At 33.1% G+C, this 27,152-nt stretch overlaps 4 protein-coding genes across 6 annotated transcripts in view; 3 read left to right on the plus strand and 1 right to left on the minus strand.

The window, feature by feature from the left end:
- LOC135838615 (COMM domain-containing protein 4) overlaps positions 1 to 11,594 on the plus strand; it is a 39,403-nt gene extending 27,809 nt beyond the window's left edge. For 2 of the 3 annotated variants that reach the window (XM_065354314.1, XM_065354313.1), the window contains exons 2-9: positions 4,426 to 4,581; positions 4,676 to 4,747; positions 5,207 to 5,272; positions 8,075 to 8,137; positions 8,284 to 8,317; positions 9,285 to 9,388; positions 11,083 to 11,320; positions 11,400 to 11,594. In XM_065354314.1, the coding sequence (XP_065210386.1) occupies positions 4,573 to 4,581; positions 4,676 to 4,747; positions 5,207 to 5,272; positions 8,075 to 8,137; positions 8,284 to 8,317; positions 9,285 to 9,388; positions 11,083 to 11,320; positions 11,400 to 11,440 (627 nt within the window). In that variant the 5' untranslated portion in view covers positions 4,426 to 4,572 and the 3' untranslated portion in view covers positions 11,441 to 11,594. The remainder of the gene's footprint in view (positions 1 to 4,425; positions 4,582 to 4,675; positions 4,748 to 5,206; positions 5,273 to 8,074; positions 8,138 to 8,283; positions 8,318 to 9,284; positions 9,389 to 11,082; positions 11,321 to 11,399) is intronic. The other variant, XM_065354315.1, reaches the window with a different exon arrangement.
- Positions 11,480 to 14,973, minus strand: DPCoAC (dephosphocoenzyme A carrier). Its single transcript, XM_065354312.1, has 7 exons — positions 14,818 to 14,973; positions 14,318 to 14,446; positions 14,141 to 14,248; positions 13,879 to 14,069; positions 13,209 to 13,341; positions 12,912 to 13,044; positions 11,480 to 12,839 (listed from the first exon to the last, which is right to left on the minus strand). Exons 2-7 carry the CDS (start codon positions 14,354 to 14,356, stop codon positions 12,517 to 12,519), a joined length of 927 nt encoding a protein of 308 aa, XP_065210384.1. The 5' UTR covers positions 14,357 to 14,446; positions 14,818 to 14,973; the 3' UTR covers positions 11,480 to 12,516.
- Positions 14,974 to 15,302: 329 nt separating this feature from the next.
- On the plus strand, positions 15,303 to 17,816 carry LOC135838610 (activin receptor type-1-like). The gene is made up of 8 exons (XM_065354306.1): positions 15,303 to 15,629; positions 15,704 to 15,905; positions 15,987 to 16,216; positions 16,307 to 16,521; positions 16,596 to 16,818; positions 16,892 to 17,079; positions 17,161 to 17,389; positions 17,485 to 17,816. Exons 1-8 carry the CDS (start codon positions 15,477 to 15,479, stop codon positions 17,590 to 17,592), a joined length of 1,548 nt encoding a protein of 515 aa, XP_065210378.1. The 5' UTR covers positions 15,303 to 15,476; the 3' UTR covers positions 17,593 to 17,816.
- A 476-nt stretch (positions 17,817 to 18,292) lies between these two features.
- On the plus strand, positions 18,293 to 24,049 carry Cad96Ca (tyrosine kinase receptor Cad96Ca). The gene is made up of 8 exons (XM_065355906.1): positions 18,293 to 18,605; positions 20,448 to 20,680; positions 20,874 to 21,422; positions 21,581 to 21,697; positions 21,801 to 21,936; positions 22,317 to 22,469; positions 22,572 to 22,753; positions 23,210 to 24,049. The coding sequence occupies exons 1-8, from the start codon at positions 18,539 to 18,541 to the stop codon at positions 23,714 to 23,716; spliced, it is 1,944 nt and encodes a 647-aa protein (XP_065211978.1). The 5' UTR covers positions 18,293 to 18,538; the 3' UTR covers positions 23,717 to 24,049.
- The last annotated feature ends 3,103 nt before the right edge of the window (positions 24,050 to 27,152 follow it).

The following is a 27,152-nucleotide window of genomic DNA, read 5'->3' on the forward strand; positions in this document are numbered from 1 at the left end:
AATGAAACGAGGTGTATGTACATACATGCTGAAAATCAGCTATATGAAGATTTTTCCTAGTACTTTGAGCTCGGCGGCGTGACGTACGTAGGTTCTATGTATGTATGGTAGGAGAGACAAGAGTTACTTTTCCCGTCAAAACAAGTCTGACGCCGCCGGTATCACCTAAAAAAAACTCAATCGCAAATTTTTAATATCCAACTTACCTCCTACATTTTAACACACGGTACACATTTTTACTCCTACTTAACCAAAAAAGTTTGAACATTTTTACAAATTGTTCACTGGAAAAGCAAGCGTCATTGAACGTACTTTAAGTGACTCTTCCCTTTCACAAAATATTCCGGCTACTCTGAGTGAATTTTTCAGACTTTAACGGCCCAAAAAACCTGATGCTCTCGTCCATTTTCCTCATCGATTTGCGAATTGATCTGTTTTTCACTTTTTCCTTAGGAATTTGGAGTTGAAAGTTCTATAAAGTTCAAATCCATCAAAATGGAAAGTAGGTACCAGAGCTGTCTGATCTCTTATTGCGCTACCTCAAAGTTGTACTGACATTGTAACTGGTAGTTCATGTAGAATAATCGATTTTAAAAAAATTCTATTTGTATTTTTCGAGTTAAACCCACCATTACTCGTATCATTAGTGTTGTGTACGCGCTTCAAGTTTCAAGTTCTAAATTTTACTGCGGTATAAAAAAAAAACGAATAATGTCGTAAACAATTAGTGTTCGAAAGTGATTAAAATCTGTACCAAAAAACGATGCATGCCTGAATTATCGCGAAAAACGTGAAAAAATTGAGAGTATTGTCCTATTTGAACGTCAATACGTGAAGTGCTTACGTTATACCTACTCTAATAATATTATGACGTAAGCGTCAGTGAAATTTTATTTGTCTGCAAGAATATATCAAATGCTGTATCTATACGAGCAAAGAAGCTTCGTATCAACGCCTTATACTCCCACAAGTTACAAATAGTATAACGTAAGATTAGAAATAATTCTTCGATTGTCGAAAGCTTTTCAAAATACCAGCAAATTTCTTTAGGTAAGATTTTAATTATGGAAAGCTACAGCGCGATTCCTGTATAAATGTGGAGTTTTTGAAAGCGTTTGTTTCTTGTATGAGATGATACTTTACTAAAGCTCTTCACTAAAATGTACATACGTTAACTTATAGAAACATTGTCGTTAGCACGTTGTATATGAAGCTTAATCATTTAACGAAGATTGTCAAATGTCGATGTTTTTAAAATAATTATTATCGGTCTTTTTGTATGCAGTTAGGAATGTTCAATTTTGTATACCGACGATTACATATAAATCTAGGTAGGTATCCGTCCTCTATCTATACCTAGTATGAGTTGAGAATCGAATAGTCTTCTTGAAAAGTGATTAAGGTCTCTCTTTTGAAAATGTCATACGTATAGTTACTTTTTAGCCATTTTTTTTTTTTTTTACTTTTCAGCTAAAAAGATGTTTTTTTATAAGAGTTGTAACTGTACTTGCGTATTATTCATTTCTCTGCTATAATTCTTCATAACAGAATTGTACTTGAATCATGAATGAGCTGAGTAACAACGTTTTAACAAAGAGACCATTTATTGATGCAATTTACTTGTTCTGAAAGTACATTGATGCTATTAGGTACTTTGTTTAATCTATGTATCTTGTTGAAACTTTTCTATTATTTGACGTTTAAGCAAGAATTGGCACAGTACCCAGTAGATTAGATACTCAGAAAAATACGATTCCGAGGATGGCCAATTATTTTCACGAAACTCGAGCGTACCTATGTACTTATTTGAAGTAATACGTATTTTCAAATACTCAAGACATTTAATGCGCATTTTAGTTTTTAATGAAATTGAATCATTGTAACACTATTGCCGATCAGTAGACAGAAGCATGTGCAAATTCTCTCCAAAAGCTACACATTCAAGTTCAAATGTTGGTGTAATAATAATCTTGCAACTACAAATACTCTTTTTTAAAAAAATCGAATGTTTTTATAGAAGTTCATTTTGGTTGTAAATTCTCATTTAATGTAAATCATGTTACCAATTTGACTAAAAAATTCAAATTTCGTTATAGTACAGTCGGTAAGGGGTTGAACCCGAACAAAATTGCCACAAAAGATTTTTTTGCTTCAAAATGTCTAGGATGGTGTCCTAAACAACATATCCGGAGCCGACCCCGATCCACCTGGTGCGTCCCCCCCTACAGTGGATTTTAGCCCCCCAAAACACGTTTTTTGCCATTTTCTCCCCCGCGTTGCATTTTAGCGACAAATGAGGTTGGATACAAGAATCTACGTCAAATTTCCGATCTAATGATGTATCAACTTTCCTTGTACGTTCAAGGGGGGTGGAACTACAGCCATTCAAAAAAGGGTGGTTTCCTGAAAAATACATAAAGGCTATAGGCGTCTAAGAGGGGTGAAATGGTCTCCGAAAGCGTTCTAGTTGATATTAGCATGGAAGGTGAGTACCATTGAAACACTTCCGCATGAAAAATTTCAGATCAACACCCCCTCCCCTTTTTGAGGAACCCCCCTTTTCTAAAATTTCAATAACACTTTTCTCAGCCCCATTTCAACCGATTTTGAAAATTTTTCAGTATGTTGTGGACATTCTTAGGAGGTACCCTCACAAAAATTTTCAGCCACCTCCCCTCATATTTACCCCTCAAAATGGAGTAAAAATGTGTCGTAAGGGGGTTATGGTAAAATGGGAATTTTGGGAGAAATAACTAAGTATCAATGAATAGGATGTCGTTTTCTTATGATTCGATACCGCTGAGCACGAATATGACGTCAGATTTTTTGCTACACTCATCTAGACCTCTCCAGAGCGCTTGGCCCCCTCAAATTTGACTATTGTTATAAAGTATAAAATAAGTTTAAAACGCCATTTTGAGGGGTAAATATGAGGGGAGGTGGCTGAAAATTTGTGTGAGGGTACCTCCTAAGAATGTCCACAACATACTGAAAAATTTTCAAAATCGGTTGAAATGGGGCTGAGAAAAGTGTTATTGAAATTTTAGAAAAGGGGGGTTCCTCAAAAAGGGGAGGGGGTGTTGATCTGAAATTTTTCATGCGGAAGTGTTTCAATGGTACTCACCTTCCATGCTAATATCAACTAGAACGCTTTCGGAGACCATTTCACCCCTCTTAGACGCCTATAGCCTTTATGTATTTTTCAGGAAACCACCCTTTTTTGAATGGCTGTAGTTCCACCCCCCTTGAACGTACAAGGAAAGTTGATACATCATTAGATCGGAAATTTGACGTAGATTCTTGTATCCAACCTCATTTGTCGCTAAAATGCAACGCGGGGGAGAAAATGGCAAAAAACGTGTTTTGGGGGGCTAAAATCCACTGTAGGGGGGGGGGGCGCACCAGGTGGATCGGGGGCGGCTCCGGATATGTTGTTTAGGACACCATCCTAGACATTTTGAAGCAAAAAAATCTTTTGTGGCAATTTTGTTCGGGTTTACCCCCATAAAGTGCTTTACCGACTGTACTATTATTTTTAACTCCATTTTTTAAAGATGATTTTCAATACTTTTACTGCTTTGTTGCTTTATAAAATTTTTAAAATTTTTTTGTAAGTTACTTAGTCTTGGGAGATAATTTTCAAGTTTACGCGTCATATTCGTGTTGAAAATTGATTCTCTGTCGAAGTTCAATTTCCATATACTTGAACTTTAAAACTCGAGTTTTTTTGAAATTTTTGAACTTTTTTTTTATATGCTTTTTTCAGATAACTTTTTTTGAATTTTTCCCAAATTTTAAAATCATTGATTTTTTATGTTAAAAATTGGAATTGATTCAGAATTGAGATTCTGGTAGGTAATGTTGACTAAATTATTATCACTGAGGGATGTACGAGTATGTACTTCAATAAAGAGGTGTTCATGTTCAATGAAGTAAGACGTTTAAAATGTCATCTTTTTCTTCGCTGGTCTTCTAGATCTACTCGTAGCACTTACTTTGTTTTTATGAAACGCCCATCATATTACGTACCATACCTAATCACCTATACATCGAAATTCGACTCGATTCGATACCCAAGGATTTCAATTCCGTTTCTTTTCCAATGCAATGTGATTTCGATTGAATAAACGTTTCTATGTAAAATCATCCCCAATATTTTTTTCGTCAACAAACACCTCGCTATGGTAGGCATCGCGAGTATAACTTTACCTATCTCATTTTAAAAGGAATTCTGTGCAGTGCTGAATACGAAAATACGACGACAGCGTTTGAGAAAAAGTGTATCAACCCGTTAGCATTTCGAGCATTGTTTTGCTCGTTGTTGTAAATGTAAAAAGCTATATCCTCGAGCAATTATTATTATAAGACATAAGTAGAAGCTAAGAAATGATTATTATTATTTTCATCCGTGTTGTGCGTTTTCAGATGTTAATGAAAGCACGTGTGACATACGAGGATTAACCGAATTACAGCACAAGTGGAAGTTCTCGTACAAGTACCTATAGTTCCATATAGTGAGAGGAATTCTCGAGCAAAATTAATGGTTGCCTTTTGATCGAATAATTTTTCAATATGCCTGTGGTAAGTTTTCGCAGCTCTTTTGTCGTTCATGTATATGAGAAAGAGTGGGTACTGGATACACTTCGCCAAAAATTATGCATTTGTTATTTTGCAGCGATTTCGTTTTTGTGGCGACGACGAAGTGCCTGATTGGATTTTGGCCGGTGTTCATGGAATCCATGCAATTGTAAGTTTCCTACGTTCGATTGAATCCTTCGATACTGAGTTCGAGTTTAGTGATTAGTTCACAAATTATCGATCACCGATCTCTTGTTCGGGTTTAATGTTCGAAAATGAAAGTATTTTTCTCCAAGGTTATCTATCAGACTGATCTGATCATACTGGTAATATGGCAAATCGTAGGTGTATAAAACATCGTTTTTTGTAGTTTTAACCGTTTACAAGGTTACGCATGTTTATCCAAATTTTAATTATAAAACACGAGTATGAATGATACTCCAATTCCAAATAATATTCATTCAGATTTACGATACCAATGGCTGATAAAAATGTATTCTTATTTGATTTTATACATTGTTACGTTGGGAAATTTATTTCTTTGCGATATTTTTCGCGATAATTAATACCTGCAAATTGATTAAATTTTCTGAATTAAGTGGGAATGTTTTGTTTTTTGAAATTTCAGGATATTCCAGTGCTTAAGAGTTTGGTGCAGACTGCCATCGATACTATACTTCATCCTGATTTCACAGTAAGTAATCATTTTTCTCTGATTAGAAACATTGGATTTTCAAACATTTTCTCTGAGAGAATCAATGAAAGGAGTTTTTAATTTAATCCTAGGAAAAATACAAAATCACGAATTCTGTCAACGTTCACTGATACCAACCAAATTAAATTGAAAAAGAAAACATAAAAATAGCTAAAAATACTACACAAATTGAAGTTACAGTGTTCTTGAGAAACAAACATTATTTCAAAGGGTTTTTCTAAAGATACAATATTCTGCTTAAAAACTCTCCAATGCAATCCTGTATCTGTATTTTTGAAGAAAAAAATCATATGTACTTACTAATAGCAATGCATTTTGTGCAAAAATGAATTTGAATTGAGATTTTTTTATCGAGTTCCGAGTTTGTTCAACCTGAGATGAAGTACATACATATCTATATCGACGACGCGATGTGTGAATTGAATTTGATTTTGCTCAATCTGATACTGTCAAGTCAATTTCAGCTGAAATGTCGTTGCTTTATTTTATTCTGTTTTGATGGAGGTATTTCGGTTTTATAAAAAATTTCATCGCATACCTATTTCATTTTTATACGCTGGTGAATTATTTTTGAAATCTCTGGAGATAATATTTCCGAACAAAATAGTGGATGTACAAATCTATTTTCACTACAAACAAGCAAACATTTAAAACATTTCCTCATCCTACACAAGTTGAGCTAATTTCTTTTTTTTATAAAAACTCTATAGATAGACCTACCTACCTACATAAGTTTACCTACCATACCATTCCCAATTTTTATTAATTTTTAATTTTATTTCACCTATAAATCATCTATTTATTATGACGCTGAATACTGAACGTAGGTATATTTCATCTTCTTTTTTTCTCATTTAAAAAGAAAAACTTTTTATAATTTTTAATTACACTTTTTTTTTAGATAAATTTGTTTAAAATTTACTATGAAAATTAATATAAAACTATTTACTATTTTAATAAATCAAATTTCTCCACACTTTAAATACGGAAAATTCTGTAACGAAATCTATTTATTAAATGTTCAATTGTTTTAGGTACCTAGCAACTTGTCTGCCCTTGTTTCTGAAATAAAAAGCTACGCGAAAGTTTTTCCCTCGCTTTGATGCTTCTTATATATTTTTCCCTGTTTTTAAAATGAAAAGGTGTTGAATATTTTTTAGATAAGTGGAAGAGTTTGGCGGTTCAATGCGTAAGAAAAAATTATAATCGCTGTAAATTTACGTGAAAATCGTATTTTAGTACAGAAATTCTACATTAATTTCGGTTCATAGATATTCCTTGAGGATTTGAGGAAAATAACTCGTGAATTGGGGCAATTGTTGTGTAAGGTCTTGGAGTAAACTTTTTAAATTTTATCGAGCATATATTTTCCTCCAACTCTCTACTCTTTAGTTTTAGTTGGTGGTTGATCAAACTATACTGCGTAGGTTATAAAAGTATAAGAAAAAAAAATGGAACTATTTCAAAGATATTTACTTTTGATTAGAATAATTTGGTGTGAAATTTATAGGCATACCTATCCCGATTTCTGAGGTTAAAGATTATAAGTAGGTATAAATGCGATTTACGTATTGTGGCCTGACGTACAGTTAAATTTGTTAAAAAGTTCTCATAATCAAAGAGAAATAAATGGAGTGCCTAACCTACTACCTAGTACCTATATACTTTCCCAGCGTAAAAGTAAATTTAATAACGCCAGAGACATGTTTTCATCCGTTGATCTCATAAGGTTCGTTTTGAAATCCATTTTTATAACAGAGTACGTTCTCTTGTCACAGAAGAATACGTTTTCGTCCAATTGTTTCGTAGTGCTACCCTAGAAAATCAGATTTCTCTGTAGAAATGTAGGTATACCTGCCATTAACATTGGTCGCGTTGTGTTTGTTTGTGTTTGTGTTGCAGCTGTAGTGTGAAAAAACTAAAAGTTGGGTAGTTTTTCGAGGCTTGACTTCTTTTATGCGTCAATTTTTGTTCTATTTTTTCCATGTATCGTTTGTCTATAAATTTTGACGATTTTTTTTTGAACTGGGTAGTGGGTAGCTGGGTACCTATTTGATGAAAATCTTCTACGAAGAACAGTGATCAATTATTATAACTTCAATTGATTTTCTCGTATTAAAATTAATTAGAAGATACACAAAGCTTACAGTAAAGTTACTAGGTACATGACTAAATAGGTATCTGTTTCAAATATTTCTTGAATGGGTTATCGAAGATTTATTCTCATTTTATATTAATTTTAAAGTAGGTACAAATTTTAATGCAGGTAACTTAAGTATAGTGAATGAAGTTCTTCTATCAATTCAACTTGAATAGTTTACCTACGAAGAAGGAAAGTACTATTTAAAACTGAATATCGTTTACAAGATTAATATTCGTTTTCTATTACCTATTACCAACATTTCAAAAAACGGATTAATTTTATCTATTTACGATTGCGCTTTTCTTACGTTTAAAACAGAAATACTTTTCTGAAAGTACTCGTAGATACCATACTTAACTTGAAAATTAGGTACTCTTGAATATTGAAAACTCTTATTTTATGCTTTCGAAATAATGTTTTTGCTATTATTTCTATTCAGAAATGCATAGATTGTGACCACTTAAGGATGAAAAAGCTCGAAATTAAAAGAGAAATCTAAATCAATCAACTGAGGTTATATTACGTCGTATTCGGAAAAACCGAGATCATAAATTTTTCATGTACCTAGTAAATTTTGTGTCTCAACTTTAATGTTTGTTTACTAATTTTTTTTTTTTTTTTTTTTTTCATTTAAGCAGCAAGTTTATTTAGTGCAATTGTACAATCAAACAACATTATGGCAAATCGAAGTCTATAACTGTGTAGGTTCTATTATGTGAATGTAAATGATATGGTTGAGAATTCGCTTTTAAAATATTTACCTAACACATCTCTAGGATGTCTTTGTATGTATGTAGTGTATTTTAATCGATGAAATATTCATGGGTGTTTTTTTTTCTTTTTACAGATTGAAAATGATTATAAAGCCACATTACCTGTTGGTAAGTAAATGAATGTTGTGATGAAGTATTTAATATGGGTGTTAAAAAATTCTATATCATTTTGAGCAATTTTCGAAAATTTTGAAAATGTTGCCTCTATCTAATTAAAATCCATCTAGTTTATTCTGATAAGTTAAAAACATGTTTTTATTTGTAAGAAAATATTTTTTTCATTCTAAGAAATTTCTTGATTTTTTTTGTTTTAGGTATGGCCTAAAAATTTGTATTGTATCTTTCGACTTTGTGGCAAATTTTAAAATTTTAAAATTTGGCTCTATTTTCATAAAAAAAATTAAAATTTGATCAAAGTGAGGTAGAAAGTTGAAATTTAGTTGAAAATTCGCTAAAAAACGAAAAATGAAACTCACAAGTGCCCGAAATTTCGGCGTAGCAGTGTATCAGTTTATTTTTCTAGTCCAAATTTTTTTACGCTTAAAGGACTTCCCTTGTAAGGGAAAATAGGCTATTCGGAGTTGAGTATTTATTTTTCAATATGAGTTCCAGAAGTCTAGATGAGTAAAGTTCATTTCTTTTGTTTTTAATTTGATCGTAAATTCATAATCAATAATCAAATCTCTTTTAATAAAAAAAATCCACGCCGAAAACAGTTCACAACTAGACTACTACATATTGCAATAAAAAAAAATTATGTGTTATATAATTTCTTTTTAATTGGTTGTTATTAATTTACTTCAGGTAAAACCAGTAGCAATACCTACGTGAATATTAATTAATGCATTTTTTGTTACTTTTATGGTGAATGCAATGTGGCGTTATGGCGCGCAATCTCACACAGATTTTTATATGATTTATCGCATAATTCCGTTTGACATTTTAAATAGGTTGTTTTGAAAATTAATTTCAAAAGAATACATTGCTCAGTAGTCAGTACCTACATAAGTATGCTGAAAGCTTCTACAAAACTGGAAATTCAATAAATACGGTTTTTTCCTTTCGTTTGTTTCAGACCTACTACAATATAAAACCGTTTTGGCTTCGATTCTGTTCATCGTGCAAAATGCTCTAGCTAATGATATCACCGAATCGACCTTATCCAATGAATTACAGCAGGTAAATAATGTAGGTAGCGTTTAATCGAACAAAATGTGCGGTAAGTTCACTTTGTAGTGTAACGAATTGTTATGCGAATTTCCTTGTGGGCTTTTAATATTACCTCGTTAACCACGTCAACGGTGACGACAATGAAATAAAATTTAGCAATTTTTCTTGTCGGCGCCATTTTCATTGATTCGGTTACGGGTAAACCAGTCTGTATCATTACTTGTAAAAAAAATTCGTCAGATGGGTGTGTTTTTTCAATAATATTTTAATACGTGGGTTTAAGTAACTAGGTGTACTTTGTGAGCTTGGAATTTTTCAATGATAGACGGTTGATTTGTATTTTATAATTCGCTTAACACAGTAATTGACGTTGACCGATACCTACATATGTTGTGAAACCAGTAAATTTGTATGCTTTTTTTTAGGTATTAAAAACAAGGGGAAAGGAAAAATTAATCAGTAAATGGAATAACTTATTGTTCAAAATTATAATTTTCCCACCTTCATTCATAATCCTATTAATCTTCTGAATTAGGACTGGCTAGATTGTTGATTTAAACATTATTTTTTTGAATTAGATTCTATTTAGGATTTGTCAGATGGAGAAGAAACGTTCATACAGCTTAATAAGTTTTCAAAAATTCTTCTAGTTATGTTTTGCTCTGATTGCATTTGCATAGCAGAAAGATACTTTGTAGGTGGCATGATGTTCTCATGTACTGAAATGACTTAATGTAATCGAAATAGCAAATGTTTAATTTTTCAAACGTAAACTTAAATCTTTGGTAAAAGCTGCGAATAAAATCCGACGTGTGAAGGTAAATGGAGCGTACGATTTCGCGATTAAGCATTTTTTATGGGGCTCCGAATGTGCTATTAAGTTCTGCATATGCGCTATTATATATTTCGTTAAATAAACAACGTTCTATTAATTTCCAAATGGTTACCGGTAGGCACTGTAGGCAGTAATTTAATTCATTAAATTTGCTGTCTGTATTACTGTGCCCACCTGTATCTCTACCAATGAGTAACTATTCGAATTATACATTACATATCTACAGGGTGCGCAGAAATATCGAATACCCCCAAAAAGTTTTCTGCCAAATATTTCAGTTGGTCACAGTGAATGATATAAATGATAGCTCATGATTGGCTGTTGGACTGAGGTGATAACATTTCACCAATCATATTCATCTATTTCACGTTTGCCAAATTATTTTTTTAACAAAAAACTTTCTTTGGGGTACTTCCTAGACATTTCTGCGCACCCTTTACTACATGTTAGTCATGTATATAGTGTACTACATATGTTGCAGGTACCTACTACCTACCTATTGTTTTTCCTACACGAACGGCGAATATAATTGTTGTATAAACGGTGTTAGATTTTTTCAATTCAATGAAATGCTTTCTCTCTTATTAAAATGAGCAATTTTCGACATCTTATAATTTTCCTCATTGAAAAAAAATATGTTAGAAATTATCATTTTTTTAAAATTTGCGCCATCTAATTACTCCTGTTTTGCTGCACCGGCTTTAAATATCGTAATTCGTAGGTAGAAAGTACTAAGCATTTCTGAAACTGATTTATACTCCTTTTATTAGGTTTATGCCCTTACCACCTGTTATTATACTTTGAACAAATTTACAGATTACTCGAATATGTGGGTAGGTGTACCTAATTTTGTGTATTTATATTTCAGATCGGTTTCCCTCTCGAGCAAGCTATCACGTTATGTAAAATCTACACGGAAAATTTGTCAAAATTGAAATCCAAAGCTAAACAATTGAGCTTACGTTGTAGCGTTCCAAAATCTGTTGAGATGATCGAAGACGGCGGTAATAACATTTTAAAACTCGAAGCTTGGCATGCAGAAAGTAATTCGAAAGAAAGTCATTCCTTTACAGTTACCAAAGAACAGTTGGATTTATTAATCGAAGGTAAGCTTAGACTTAATTCAGTAATTTGCAGATACAATGAAAAAAAATCTGACGTGTGTAAATTATTGTATTGTTACAGAACTTACCAGCGTTTATAAAAAAATCGACAGTTTAGTATGAAAATTACCGGTAATTAAATAAATATTGAAAAGACTGAAATTCCAAATGAGTAACAATATATTCAAAAATATACACAGTTTATGCGGAAGACATGAATCATAATACGTACCCAAAATTTATGTACTTTTATATCAGTAAATATTTATTACAGTTATTCGTTTAAAGAACACTTTTATTTTCATAAAAATGTGGTATTTATGAACGGAGCCAGTTTTCGTTTTAGCACTTTTACCACATAAACGATGACATAAAACGGGCGGTATTGAATTTTAAGGAGGGTAGAATGTGAGGTCGTTTCTTAAATTAAATCACAATATGTAGATAATAATACTTAATTATTTGACTAGGAGCTGGGTTTATTTTATCGTCGTCGATGGAATGGCGTAGGTACAGTAGACGAGCACAACCGAACTGTAGAGACCTATTTCACCTATCCAAGGGTTTAAAATTTTCGGGATTTTGTCTCAAATAGGTAATATTTCGATTATTTTCAACAATAATTCGTTTATAAATGAAATCGGTAGCTTAATAAAAATAAAAAATTCCATAAAAGTATTTCAAAACCGTTTCACCTTTTTTTCTTCTCCGAAAGAATAATTATTTACATCGCTTTAAAGCTTAGCTAACACAAAACAAAAGTCGTAATACTATTTGCGTTGATTCGTAAAAAAATTTACAAAAGCTCGATAACAAACAAAAGATAATTTATATAAAATAATTTTTAAAAAACAATGAATACATTCCACACCTAAATTAAGCGAAATTATAACAAGTAAACACAAACTAAGGGATATAACCAGAGGCAGAAACAATCACAGACATAAAGAATCGTAAATTCTGGCAAGGTAACATTTTCAGAATGAAAAAAAAAACAAGTTGTATATGAAAGACATTCATAACTTCATAAGTAAATTTCAATATTCGGCTAGTTGGAAAAAAAAAATAATAAATAAGCGTCCGAATAACGTACAAAGAAAGCGAATTTCGACTATCTAAATTTGGTAAACAAAACATTAAAAATATCCGTAAATAATCTCCAAATTGACTGGTTCGAATAACTACCATCGATAAAATAACTAACTAATAATTTTTGTTTTGATTATTAAAACAGTTAAAGTCTCTTTGACAAAATCGTAAGTGGCAAAACTAATTCCCACCGATATTGGCCCCTTTATCCAATTCATACTTAATCCTTTAAAAAACCCTTTACGTAACCCTTCTTCCTGATAAATTTTACGAAATGTTCCTATAATTGACGTACACTCGTATCCTGTAATGGCGGAAGTTTGCATCCTTCGACGAACTATATCTAGTGGGTAAGATGTAGATTGACCGAGCATTCCAGATATGGCACCGAATATTAAATTAGCTCCTGTCGTAGGGTTTGATCCCATTTTATCTATGAGACAATAAAAATTAGGGTTTAAAAAAATGTTTCATAATTTATTTTCGTAATAAATGAACTGCTTACCTTTGTAGATTTTTTTCAGAGTTCCATAAGTACAAAAGCTAGTACCTGCATAAGGTATAATACCCAACATTGTTGGTAAGTAGCCTTTATAGAACGCCTTTAATCCTTCTTTTTGCCACGTACTGACGAAAACCTGAAACGATAACAAGCAATATCAAATTAATACCTCAGCAATAGTGAAATTGTTGAGATTCGAGTACATATTTCAAGAGCACAACTCATCGTGATAGAGTAGGTATCTTAATTTTTTCTTAATGAATGAACTAATAGACGGCCGAAGCTTATCGAGTTGCTGACCTGTCTTAAATTTTGATATTCATTCTTAGTAGTAACAGCCATTCTAGCTCGAGCTAAATCTAATGGATAAGTCAAGGTTTGTGAGGTAACTCCAGCCAAAGATCCGGCAAGAAATCTTCTTACTTTTGATTCCCTGCAAATAACGTAAGATCGATTAATAACTCCTGATTTAAAAAAAAAAAAATCTTGAAAATTATAATATTAAGATGGGTAATTTATTTTATTCGAATTTTTATATAGAGTAAACGTATTTTTATAGATGATTTTTAATACTACATATTTTATTAGTTGTTTCGAAAACAGTTGAAATTCATTCTAGGAATCAATTACTAAGCAATTACTAACATATGTACGTAACGTCGCATACCAGCTCCATTTTTGACAATTGGCCAAACAGAGACAATCTTTAAATATTACAGATCGCGATACGAAGGCTATAAATCTCGACTTTTTTTATTCTGTTTTGAATTTTCTCAGAATATAGTGCTTTTTTCATCGAAAAAACGAAAATTAGAATCCATATATTATTTCGCGAATAATTCAATCTAATCTCAGCGTTAATTACTCAACAATCAATCGTTTGATAATCCCGATTAAGGTGAAGGTCATGACATATTTTATAACTTTTACCGGAAATGAGGCGTAAGAATTCGATCTTTTGTATACTTACGCTTTATCAGCGCTGTCAACTTTCAACACTTTCTTCCATTGTTCGTGAGCAGAAAACTGAGTAGCAGCGTAAGGTATTATTCTGGCCATGGTTGCGCTGTTTCCTCTCCATAAATTTATAATACCTTCTTTTTGATAAGTATTTATCAGGAACCTCCATGCTTTCTTAGCGGAATATTCTTCAGTTGAAATCTACAGGAGGAGTCGAATATTAAATTGATTTTTGTCTAACACGAATAAGTTGAAATAAAATAAATGTTTACTTGAAAACTAATTTTTGTCCTATCCAAGGGCGCGATAGTTGTTTTAGCACAAGCTCCGGCAATGGCACCAGAAAGTAAGCTGCACAATACTAATTCGGAATTGGTCAACTGAAACGTATAATATATCTTAGTTACATTGAAATACATATTATGTACTGCGAAATAAAATCTACTTACCGCATTTTTGTCAGCATTTGAAAGATTGGATTTGACCATTATTTAATCTACAGTTACAAAGTTATTTGTCATCTAACATGCTCACAGGTCTTGAAACGACTGACTTCTCGCACACACGATGATGACCTCCTGAAAAAAATGGTTTGTCTTTTGTTTAGATAAGATATGAGTAATGAAATTCCACAAGTAGATGAACAAAGTATGAAGAATAACACGCAGATGGTACAAATTGTTTTATAATTGTTAAAAAGTGATGAGATAAAGAAACCTTCGCGAAAATCTTACGTAATCGTGCTCGGTTACTCGAGTTTACGTACTTCAAAGATTAAAAGATTATAAAATTGAAAATGCAAAGAAAAGTTACAATTTTTTACAAAGTGAGTGGAAGGTGCAATTGACGAAAATTGCGTTTTGGATTTGGAATTTTACAAGTACAAGATTATTCTGAAAATAAGAAAAGAGAGAAATTACACTAAAATAAGATGTTTCTTATGATATACCTGTGATATTTTCTGAGACAAGAAACAATAATCGACTAATACACCAGCGAAATTTTCAACACTTCGATCAATGATCATTTACTGATGGAATTATCAAAAATTATTTATCATTTTTGATCTTGAAAAAATTTTCAACAAAAACAAAGACCAACTAGATTTTTAGATGTTTTGGCTGACTTGCTTTGGACGAAATCTGGTTCGTGAACTGTACGAGAGAAACATTAAAAAATTATTTTTTCTCATAACACTCATAACACAGCTAAATACCTTCAAAATTGAATTGTTTTCAAATTATAATTTTTATATTAAAGCAGTGATAGTGAAAAATCATCATTTCATGGACCAAAAATTCAAATAGACGAGAAAGAAAAATGAAAATGATAATGAATTTCAAATTTTCATGAAGAAACTGTTTCAACTTTTCAAAAATGGTAACATTTGTTCTGAAAACAACGAAAACAAAAACAAAATTTTTAGGAAACACTGAAAGTAGCAACATAAACAAAACTGCAAAACACAAAACAACAATGAGGAGAAAAATGCTAATTTATCGATACTGAATTATTCGTCTAAAAACGGAGTTCTAAATCAAATCTATGTATAAAATCATGCGTCAGGAACATCAGTCGGTTAACAGATAATTTATCGGTAGATTATAAATGATGGATCGTGAAGATGAGGATGATTTTTCATCCAAGTACCACAAAAAACGTAACTCCAAAGTTCCTAGATTCAGGTGTTTGGTTTGCCAAGATTCTCAGTGTTTTGATGATATCGAAACCGAAGTTCAATATTGTCGAAATGCGATAAAGGTAATTCTCTCTACTATAACAATGTCACTTACGTTATTTATGTATTTTGCACTGACGAATGTTTTTTTCGCTAGTGTTGGAAAATTACCAAGAAAGATGCCGATGGCCAAGTCAGTTACAGAAGAGGTTGCGAAGACAGTCCTGAGCGGCTTCAGATTTGTGTAACATCTCATCTCACAAGATTCGCTGCACCTACTGGTCAATACGCAGCTGAATGTTGTACCGGTGAACTTTGTAATAATGGATCGTTTCCAACTTTGCCTAACCTATCTAAGGGTTTGTTTTATTATTCATTTTGGTTGTAGACCTATCATTAATAATACGTAAAGTCTGATCAATACAATCATTTTGAATTAGAAAATGAATCAACTGCCGTCCATGATGATCACTACTTGACAAAATTAGCGTTCGCCATACTTGGTCCCATTCTTATCTTGGGTGTTTTGGCCATCATTCTGCTTTATGCGAGACGAAAGCACAGAAAGAGGATATTAGCGGCGAGGTCCATGTCATTTGATTTAGAAGAAGCTTATTCGGGTGATCCGGTCATGAGAACTACAGCCACCGTCGGTGACAGCACGCTAAAAGTTTGTTGATGGTGTTTTAACTTTAAACATTCAATCTAGGCTTCTCAAACTATTGAAAATTTATATTTGACATTTTATTCGCGTTTAAAGGAGTATTTGGAGCAATCGATCACATCAGGATCTGGATTTGGTTTACCTCTTTTGATGCAAAGAACACTAGCCAAACAAATCTTATTGAAAGATCAAATTGGTAAAGGCAAATATGGAGAAGTATGGCGAGGTCTGATCAACAACACCGAAGTAGCTGTGAAAATATTCCTGTCAAAAGATGAAGCTTCGTGGACTCGGGAAACTGAAATTTACAGGTAGGCAATATCGCGTTGTATGATTTGATTATAGTACGCATATGAGATTTATCACAATGATTCTTTTTTTAAAGTACTGTTCTGGCCAAACATCCGAATATTCTCTATTTCATCGGTTCGGATATGACTTCGTGTAATTCAACGACGCAGTTATGGCTTGTTACCGACTATCATGCTCTGGGATCTCTATACGATTATTTGGTTCGTCGTTCGCTAAATTACAATCAAATGTACAAGATTATGTACAGCGTGGTAAAGGGAATCAATCATTTGCACGAAGAGCTATACGGAGATCAAGTAAATAATCATTGTTTATTTTATTTTTACTCATCTTTGATATTTTTTTCTAACGAAAAAAAATCATGTTCAGGATAAACCGCAAATCGCCCACCGTGACATCAAAAGTAAAAATATACTTATGAAGGCAGACGGCGAATGTGTAATAGCTGATTTTGGGTTAGCGGTGACCTATTACGAAAAAACGAACAAAATGACGTTGACGCCCAATCCTAGAGTAGGAACGAAACGATATATGGCTCCTGAAGTTTTGGATCAAGTGTTGGTGTTCTTTGTTCAAAATAGGCTAGTTTACATTTACTGTTCATATTTTTTATCATGTGTGAATCTTTACACTTACAGAATAAACACGAAATATTTTGAATCATACAAAAGGGCGGATATTTACTCGCTTGGTTTGGTATTTTGGGAAATTTGTTGGAGAACTACGTCAAACGGGAAAGTAGATGAATACAAATTGCCTTTCTTTGATTGCCTGGATCATGGTGATCCATCTTTTGATGATATGAGGAAGATCGTTTGCGTTGATCAAAATCGTCCTGTTATTCCTAACACATGGGCTTCTGATCCGGTAATGAATCTAATCCCGTTTTTATTGCTTGTAGCCTGCGTTTTTATGTGATTTTGCAGCTAATTATTTTTATGTTTTTCTATATTTTATTTCAGATATTAACGTTTATTACCAAAATAATAAAAGAATGCTGGCATCAGAAAGCAAGTGTGCGGCCATCGAGCTTAAGAATTAAGAAAAATCTACAAAAATTAAATTTGTAAAATTGAATACTTATTTTTTGTACTGTGATTTTTAAAATTTTAATGCCTATATTTCAAATGAATCGCCTGAGGACATTAATTACGTTTTTTAACTTTTTCACTAACGTACTTATTTGTAGAATTATTTTTAGACTGATTTTTAATTTATATTTTATGTTGAATTCGATATTGTATTATGTAATTCTTGGCAGCTAAGAATAAATAAAGTACTCTTTCAAGTTTTATTGAGTTGTTGCAATGTTCATTTGGGATTCTGGGTCTTTTTTAATAATCCAAAGAGTTGATACTGAATTTAGAACGACCCGAAACTGCTTCCAACAGATTTGAGTGGTCTAAAAATTAAAATAGAAAATACACCAAATTTCAGTCATCTGCCTCAATTTCATCGAATTGTGATTTTTGTCAGGTGGCAAATACCTAGATGAAATTTGAATTTAAAAATCGAACGATCACATTTTGAATTTGATGATGCATTTTTGGATACCTTTATTTGGTCTAAATCATTTTCCAATCAAATTTTGGACTTGGAATACAAGTAGGTAGTAGGTACCTCAGACTCTGGAGTAGCATAGCCGGACCTACACACAACTGAGAATCACTGAACCGGTTGAACGACGTATATCCGACTTTACACGATTACATCCGAATGATGGTACCGAAAAAAATAGTGGACTTTAACGTCTACACACAAGGTCACAAGCCAGAAACCAGAAACAGGATGTACCACGAACCACTGCTTCGAACCCGGAGAAAGCGAACATGATGATGCGTAGATTCGTAGTGATTACCGTTACTTAGGTAAAGTTAGTTGAGTTTATGGTAGACAAAATCTCTTAAAATTTATTTCACTGTATTTATAGATGATTTTCTATAAAAATTATCGTGTCAATTTGTAGTGAGTGTGTGTTGTGTTAGTTTATGATAAGAATGGGTTAGAGAAAAATTAATGGAAATGCCGATGATACCATGGATACTACTGATGAGCCTTCTATGCGCTTTCGCCCAGAGTCAGGGTACGTATGTGTCATAAATACTTACACGAATTTCTAACGTTGCACAAGTGATCAGTTAAAAATCGAAAAATGTTATTTAATTTCAATCATGTCCATGGAAAAGTACCTATGTGACATTAATGAATAAAATTATCCCGAGAAATATCCTAAAATATTGTATCCTGTTATGTCATAGGTACTCATGTAGTGTTTTAACTTTTACGCCAAAAATGCTCACCATGTGGTAACATTTTCATATGTACCTAGCTGTTTGTATCAAGCTGTCACAGCCTCTGAATTCTTATTTTGTGTTTTGAAGGTTCAATTTACCTATTCGAAAACGACACTGTTATTCACCTAGTTATACTTTGCATTGATTAGGCAGGGGAGGGTGGGGGAATCGGCGCTCCCAGTCTTGGGGCGCAGACTAGGAATTGGAAGATTCCAAGTAATGCATCAAATAGATCAACTCGTATGAATTTTTCCCTGAGAATTCTAACGAAATGATGGTCCAAATGGTAGTCCTTGAAGCTAATACTATGTCTCCCAAAATTTCAACTGTCATTCTCAATTCAAGGCTTACAACAAGAATTCGAAGTGAAAAAATATGAATTTTCGAGAGACTTGGCATTGTCGAAAAAACTAATCACGTACATTATGTAGAAATCTTATTTTCCAATCAAAATAACAGAACAATTAAGTAGGAATCTACTTTTTTCCTTTCGTCATCAACGTCAAAACCAGACCAGAAGTAAAAAATTACATCAACTTTAAAACTTAACTACATAATATATTGCCCTATGCTTATCAGAATTTGCATCATCTTGTTTTTTCAATTTGAATCAAGTTAAGTATCTAGACCTATCCATTGTCCGAGGTTTTTAGAACAACAGTTACCTATCTATCTAAATTACGGGTAGATCTGGACAAATCATAAAATGGAAAAGCAACGAAATTTACTCAAGACATTTTTCAAATCGCAAACGAAATTCTGAAAACGATGCACTGGGCCATGCAAAGAACATCAATAATTTGAGAACACCTTTCATAATTTTTAGTTGAGGAATTCTTCAAATTGAAAGGATTCGAGCGGCTTTAACTATAGATATGGCTTGAATAAAATACTCTAAACACAATAATTATATTCATTCAATAGATACCTATTATAAAACTTTTCCTAATGCCTTTACCTAAGCATTAATTTATAGAAATTTTTCATAATTTATACAAATCACAATTGACACTTCTTAGTCTCTTTAGTTTTTATTATAGACAACAAGTTTGCTTGTTTTGATCTAAAAGGCGAAAAATTTAGAGGTGAATATTATTAGTAGGTATTACGATCGTTGAAAATATAATTTTTTCAAAATCCCCAATTTCAAGATTTTTGTATCTACCTACCAAAGTTTTAAACAAAAATCTGATAAGTTATAGAAATTTTATGGCGAAGTGTGCGGTTAGGGAATTAGAATAGTTAGAAAGGACAGGTAGTTACCTATAAATTTATTTCTCATCAAAATTGTTTGATCGATTTAATTTAATTTGGAATAATAATGGCCTGCTCGTGGATATAACGTTGATGAAAAATGATTGAGCCAAAAGTAATGTGTTTCAAGTAACTTGCAGCAGAAATTTTCAATTTTTTTTTCATTTTTTTGAAAATTGTCTCGAATGAGAAAGCAAATAAATTATGTGTTATAATATTGTTTTGTTATTCACTGTGACCAACTGAAATATATTCAATACAAAACTTTTTTGAGGGTAGGTACTTACTCAATATTTCTGTGCAGACCTACCTAGTACCTACCTACCTACCTATGTATTTAACCATTTCGTCAATAATTTGCTGTTTCATCTCCTTAGATAAACCACCGCTTACTGTATCCGTTCAAAGGAGTTGGAAACTAGCGGAAAATACTTCCGTTGGTAGCTTAGTCGCCCAAGCTTTCTCAGAGCCTCAAGGTGATGATATTATATTCGGACTGGAACATGCGACTGGGTTTAATATTTATCAGAGCAGTGACCTTAAACCTCTACCATTCGTTATCAATCCGAAGACCGGATATATTTACACCAATCAAACGCTGAGTAATTTGGTGAGTTTCTATCTTAATTCGGAGGAAAGAACTAAAAAATTTTTGCTTTATTGGCGGAACGACTTGAGAAAAAAGAAGGGGAATTCCTCGCGAATTTAGGAATATAGGAACCAACCTATAGAATACATTACTGAAATTACGTCAGTGTTAATACATATTGAAATATATTAATGTCTGATCATGTTAATTACAGGGTGATAGCATGACACTGTATGTGACTGCTGAGTACAACGATAGCAGCATCAGTTTGCTCACTTCAAAAGTACAAATTTTTGTGCGAATCGATAAACAGTCAAAAAAATCGAATACGATTGCTGTGAATCAAAATTTCCGCGGAACTCCAGTAAATTATCCCGGCTATGGAATCGATCCTTCAGAACTTCCGTGGAAAAAGAATTCAACTAAATTAAATAACGTTAATAATGCGTCGCTCTATTCACCACCATCTTCATCCACATCAACAGAATCTGTATCAAAATCGAGCGTGTTGAATGAAGATGAGTCTAGTCACTTTAATGTAGAACAATCAACTCGAACAAAAACAGAAGAACCACCTCTCAACAACTCGAAGAATGTTGAAACTGTATTGATCCCGTCACGTGAACCAAATGGTGGTAAACTGATCATTGCCTTGATTCCAACAATTGTCATATTTACAAGTTTATTTATCTCTGGAGTGATCGCTTGTCTGTTCCGTAAAAAGATATGTAAAAAGAGGAATAAAATCAAAAAAGACGATATGGTAGGTACCTATACACTATGTTAAATAGGTACATACTTGTTGCTTAAGTACAGTGCTTTGGCCCACACGGTAAAAACTGTTTAAAATGGCCTTCACAGATACTTATGTGTATTGATTGACATCATTGGTTCTAAGACTGGTTTTTTTTTACTCCTCAGAAAAAATCTTCGTGTAGTGTATTATCTCTGGAAGAATCGATGGTAATGCACCATTGTAGAGGTGTTTGCGGATTAAGTAACGAATGCGATTCTTGGGATTCAGAGAGTCATAATCAAGTAAGATGATTTATGCCAAGTAATCAGTCTTTCGAATTATTAATTACATTTCATTTTTGCACGTATGTGCGTCACACTCACTACATATGCTTTTACATTACAGAGTACCATGATATTGAATAAACTTGGTAAAATGGCTGATAAATGGGAAATACCTAGACATCGTATTAAAGTTTTCAATATCTTGGGAGAAGGTTGTTTCGGACAAGTGTGGAAATGCGAAGCTATGAACATCGACAGTGAGTACCTACATACCTACCTACCTATTGTATGTATTATATGGAATGGGTGTACTGGTGCTGTAGAAAGGTGGACTAATCCTCGAAAAAAATTGAAAAAGTTTTTAATATGTACTTTACTAAAAAAAAAAAAAAAATGGAAATTTAGTGGAAATTGAGCTTATTAAGCATTTTCAAGATGATCAGATTTCGTTGGAAAATTCATATTTTCGGCATTTAAAAAAACTCTATTTAACTGGTGGCTCAAAAGTTGAAATTCCAAAAAAAAAATACATAAAAAACGATAATACTTGAGTGGTTTTGAAATTAGACTTTTGCAAGTTCCTTAGGTAGGTACCTACTTCAAAAAAATTGTTTATTAATTTGGAATGATTTTACAGATAAAGAAGGTCCCACAGTGGTCGCAGTCAAAATGTTGAAAGAAAATGCTGGAGAGCAAGAAAGATCTGACTTAGTTCAAGAACTTCAAGTTATGAAGATGCTTGATCCGCATCCAAACGTTGTACGATTACTTGGTTGTTGCACAGAGAAAGGTACACTATAATAAGTACAATAGAAGTGCTTTCGAATATTAAGGTTCAGTTATAAATTAAATCTGATCTAATTTATGTGGTCACGGTTATGATTTCTTACAGATCCTATTTTTGTAATTATGGAGTATGTGCCTAATGGTAAATTACAGAGTTATTTGAGACATTCACGAGCTCAACATTATTATGACAATATGCACGGTTCGAGTAATACGTTAACATCACGAGATTTAACGTTGTTCTGCTATCAAATAGCTAAAGGAATGCAATATCTTTCTTCGAAAGGTGTAAGTACTCATATATGTGTTTTAATGAGAAACATTTTTATTTGGTATTTTACTCACGAGGAAACCTTTACGACCAGTTGGCGTCGATTGAGTTGAAATTTGGTTTATTCAAGGAATATAGGTAGGTAGTTTTAGTCCACTTGAAAAAAATGCCCCGATGTGTCACAGATTTTTGAAATTATACCTACCTAGTACCTACCTACTGGAGTTTCAATTCTGCTCAAATGTCTCAATAATTGATTTAAATGTGAATAAAGCATCTCAGTTTTTCAAAAATTTACGAAAAATTAACCAAAGGCTGTTTAAAATTTCGTTTTCAGATGTGTATTTTTTTGTGCCTAATTTCCGATTAATTGGCGCCAATGGATTGCGAAGGTTTCCTAGTATACTAAGATCGATCTGTAGATACATGTTTAAATCCTAAACTTCAATGTGTCTTATTTCTTTTTCTCATAGATAATCCATCGAGACTTGGCCGCTCGAAATATTCTAGTCGGTGAAAACAACATGTGCAAAGTGGCTGATTTCGGTTTTGCTCGAGATATCATGACCCAGCATGTGTATGAGCGGAAATCTGAAGGTCGATTACCGATACGTTGGATGGCGCCGGAATCTCTATTCGATAACATGTTCTCGGTAAAGTCAGATATTTGGAGTTTTGGTGTCCTGGTTTGGGAAATTGTCACCTTAGGTTCAACACCATATCCAAAATTAACCGCTGCTGAAGTCATGAGTAAAGTTCGTGAAGGATATCGGCTGGAGAAACCAGAACATTGCAGAAGAGAGTTGTATAATATTATGTATTATTGTTGGGACGAAGATCCTAATAAGAGGCCTACGTTCATGGAACTCGTAGACCTTTTAGAACAACTTTTATTGACAGAAACTGATTACATTTTGCTGGAAAGATGTCCTGATCATTCATATTACAATACGGTTCCGTTGAGTGGAGAAAAGTTGTAAATGTTATGGTTTTGTTGCAAAAGGCTCGTGCTTTAATAGACAAAGGAATCGTTTCAACCTGCAGCAAAATCGGACCAAAGTTGTAGATAATTTTAATCCGAATCGCCATCATCTCCATGTCATTAGTTTTTTCTTACTATTAAGATGCTTCATTTTTGAGATATGTACCTATTTCGTGTAAAATAGTTCGACTTCATTAAAGCTTTATACTCAACCTTCCTCAAAAGCTTTCGTTCCTGTTATCGTGTTTGTGCTAAGTAATAGTAAAAAGTATTTACTTTTGTTATTATTTTTTTTTTTTACAATTTTAATAAAATTCTTTTACACTTGTAATGTATGGTATTATTTTAGTTTCAAATTTCGCAAAATATGTTTCCACGCAAAGAATTTTTCAAGTGTATAAAATTCTTCAAAAAGTGAAAGAATCAGCTTTCAGGCAGGTACCATAATATTTAAAATAATGGAAGCATTCAATTTCATGAAGTTGAAACACGGGATATTCATGAGTGACATTTTACGGATGTTGATGAAATGAGAAAAAAATACTATTAAAAACCATAGATAAGTAAAGTAGAAATGAAATGTCATTTGTCATTTTATTCAATTTGTTTTAATGAAAATTCATTGAAGCGATTCGAATGAACGCACCTACCTATTACATATGTACCAACGTAGAAGGCTTTCTCAAACTTGACTTGTAAGTTGAAGTTCGTGAAAAGCTATTCTTCAGAAAATTGAGCTATCAGTCTTGAGAATCTAAGCTTCTATTTCCATATAGAGTGAATTTTCGAAATGAATAGGTCACAAATTAATGAAGCTGAATCTATGAAGTCTGTTTTCAAATTCAAATGAACACGAATTCAAAATTTACAGTGATGTTAGTGTTACACTTGTACCGGGTACTTTGTGAGCATTTTATTACCATTTAAGAAGTATTTTGTAATAAAAACTACGAGACATCTTTTCTCAGGGCGTATAATAACATATTCGTTGACATGACAGAAAGGTAATAATACATATATTCAATACGAAACCGTTACTTTGAAAAGATACATACATAAAGCAACGTTGCCAGTTATAACAAGTACATCACAATCTAACTTTGAACTTTTACTTCTAGCTATATTGGCGTAATTATGGCGGAGGAGGTGCCGTTTCACTGCCCCAACTGTCTCGGCGCGAGGCACGAGAAGAGGGACAGTTCCACAGACACCCCCTGCCCCGACTCGACTAGTAAAAAAAAAAAAAAAAAAACACTCGAATAGAAAAATAAGTAAAAAAAATATCACAAATTAACTTATAAGATGTAGTCTTGATTTCTATTCATACAACTCTTTTTATAATACGTCGAGTCGCAAAAAAAAAACAATAACAAAATACTGAACAATAATTAAGGTAGTTTGCCTCGATTATCCTAGAGGTATCACATTAGAAAAATAAAAAAAATAATAGTAAGAAACAACATATCACTTGTAGAACACAAAAACAATTTCGTTCAGTCGAACTTATGATTAATAAAGAGAAACAAAACAACGATAGTAATAGAAATAATAACTATAAAAAGATGAAAGAACACATAATAAAAGAAAACCACAGCTGAAGACTTCGATATAGCTGTGTGAATTCGTAAGTAACACAATAATAAAGATACCATATTTTGAGAGAGGAGAGTCACCGATGACCGAATTAATCGTCAAGAAGAGCCCTTGGTTCATCTATTAGCTTCAGTCGAGTTGCATTTGTATATTCATTATGGAAGAATATTTTTGTTGAATTGGGTTTTACGTAGAACTTATACCCAACGAAGTTTTGATCGATGTTTTCGATGTCTCGTATGATGATTGAGCAGGTCTCGTCTGATATATCTCGCGCTGCATTGATCAGCGTAGTATTAAAGAAGGTTAGCCGTTCGTCATTCCGTTGAACGATCGACTGAAACTCATATGGCTGTGCGTATTGGATCTTTAAGACGTTTTCGATATGCGGAAGTAAAATAAGTCGGACGATTTCGTATTTCGATTTCAGTTTTCTCAGGATCGCGTAGATTTCTTTTTTCAGGTTATCGTCGGTCATTCTACCGTCTTGAATATCGAGCCAACCGAAGCTAGTCGTACATGTCCTGTCTGTTCTGTTGTTTATTTCTAAGTATTCACGGAAGTGTTTCATATTATAGCGAATATTAACTCCTTCGACCATTTCTAGAATACATTTTTCGCCACTCTCCATAAGGGCATCACGAATTAGATACGCAACAAAACTATCACCGAGCATCCTGCTATTGTTAAAATGGGCATACAGTTTGTCGTTCATTTGTTTGATTGATAACAGCCCTGTGACGATATATTCTGAGTGGTATTTACCGGTAAGATATTTGGAGATGCGTCGTAACTGCCTCGATAACACCGTTGACTGTTGCACCGATTCATCTCTCTCGTTTTGAAGACAAGTCTGCTGCCGTATTAAATCTAGATTTCGCTTTCGGGATTCCTGTAATTGACGTCGAACTCGTTCAGTTTCTTCATTCTGACGATCTTTTTCTTCTTGCAGCATCCTTTGGTATTGCTTCCGTTCATCCCGTTCCATATCGATTATGTTGGACGACTCTATATTCTCCTCTTTGAGACATCGGATAGTGTAGTCTCGGTCACGTATTTTTATTTCTAAAAGACGAACTTGCTCCGACAGGTTGGCAATAATCTTTTCGTTTCGGTATTCAGATAGAGGAACTCTGTTGGACTGAAGGTTTTTTGTTTTCTTCTCCAGTTCGTCGATGCGTTTTTGTAGATCTTCCGCTCTCCGGTTGGCGGATTTATTTTGTTCTTTTAATTCTCCGATTATATCGGATTTTTGTCTCAGTTTGGTCTTCAGGTCGTTGATTGACCGCTCGCTGTAGGAGTTACGGTCATCGTGATACCGGTAGCTCCGAACTATTCGACCGTCTGCCACTCGAGAGATTGATGAAACGGGACGCATCGTAATGAATAAAGTAGTAATTTATTTCTAAAACACCACCGTAAAGCAACGCAGATCGACACTCATAGAACTGAATTTGCAATTATTACATCAATCAGCTTTTATCGAATAGAGAACGCACGTAATGAAATTACTAGAGAATAGCCATTAAACACATCAAACACATTAACGAGAGAATGAATTTACGACGCACTTCCTTTAGAATTCTAGAATCGGTGATTTTATCTTTTTCTTATCAGATGATTTTTGGCTTTTTGATGTTTTTGCGTTTTAGGCAGTTACTTTCGGATGAGTGACGTTTTGGTTAATTCCAACCTCTGACTACTCGATGGTAGTCTTCCTTGGACATTTCTTCGTGTAGCTTGTTTCTCAGAAGTTGGCGGATTGAATTTGAAATATTTTGCTCGTGTTTAATTTTTCTAACTTCGGTGGCCTTTTTGAATAATTCGTCTTCTCCAATTTC

This window comes from Planococcus citri, chromosome 3, assembly GCF_950023065.1.
Source record: "Planococcus citri chromosome 3, ihPlaCitr1.1, whole genome shotgun sequence".
Taxonomy (NCBI): Eukaryota; Metazoa; Arthropoda; class Insecta; order Hemiptera; family Pseudococcidae; genus Planococcus; species Planococcus citri.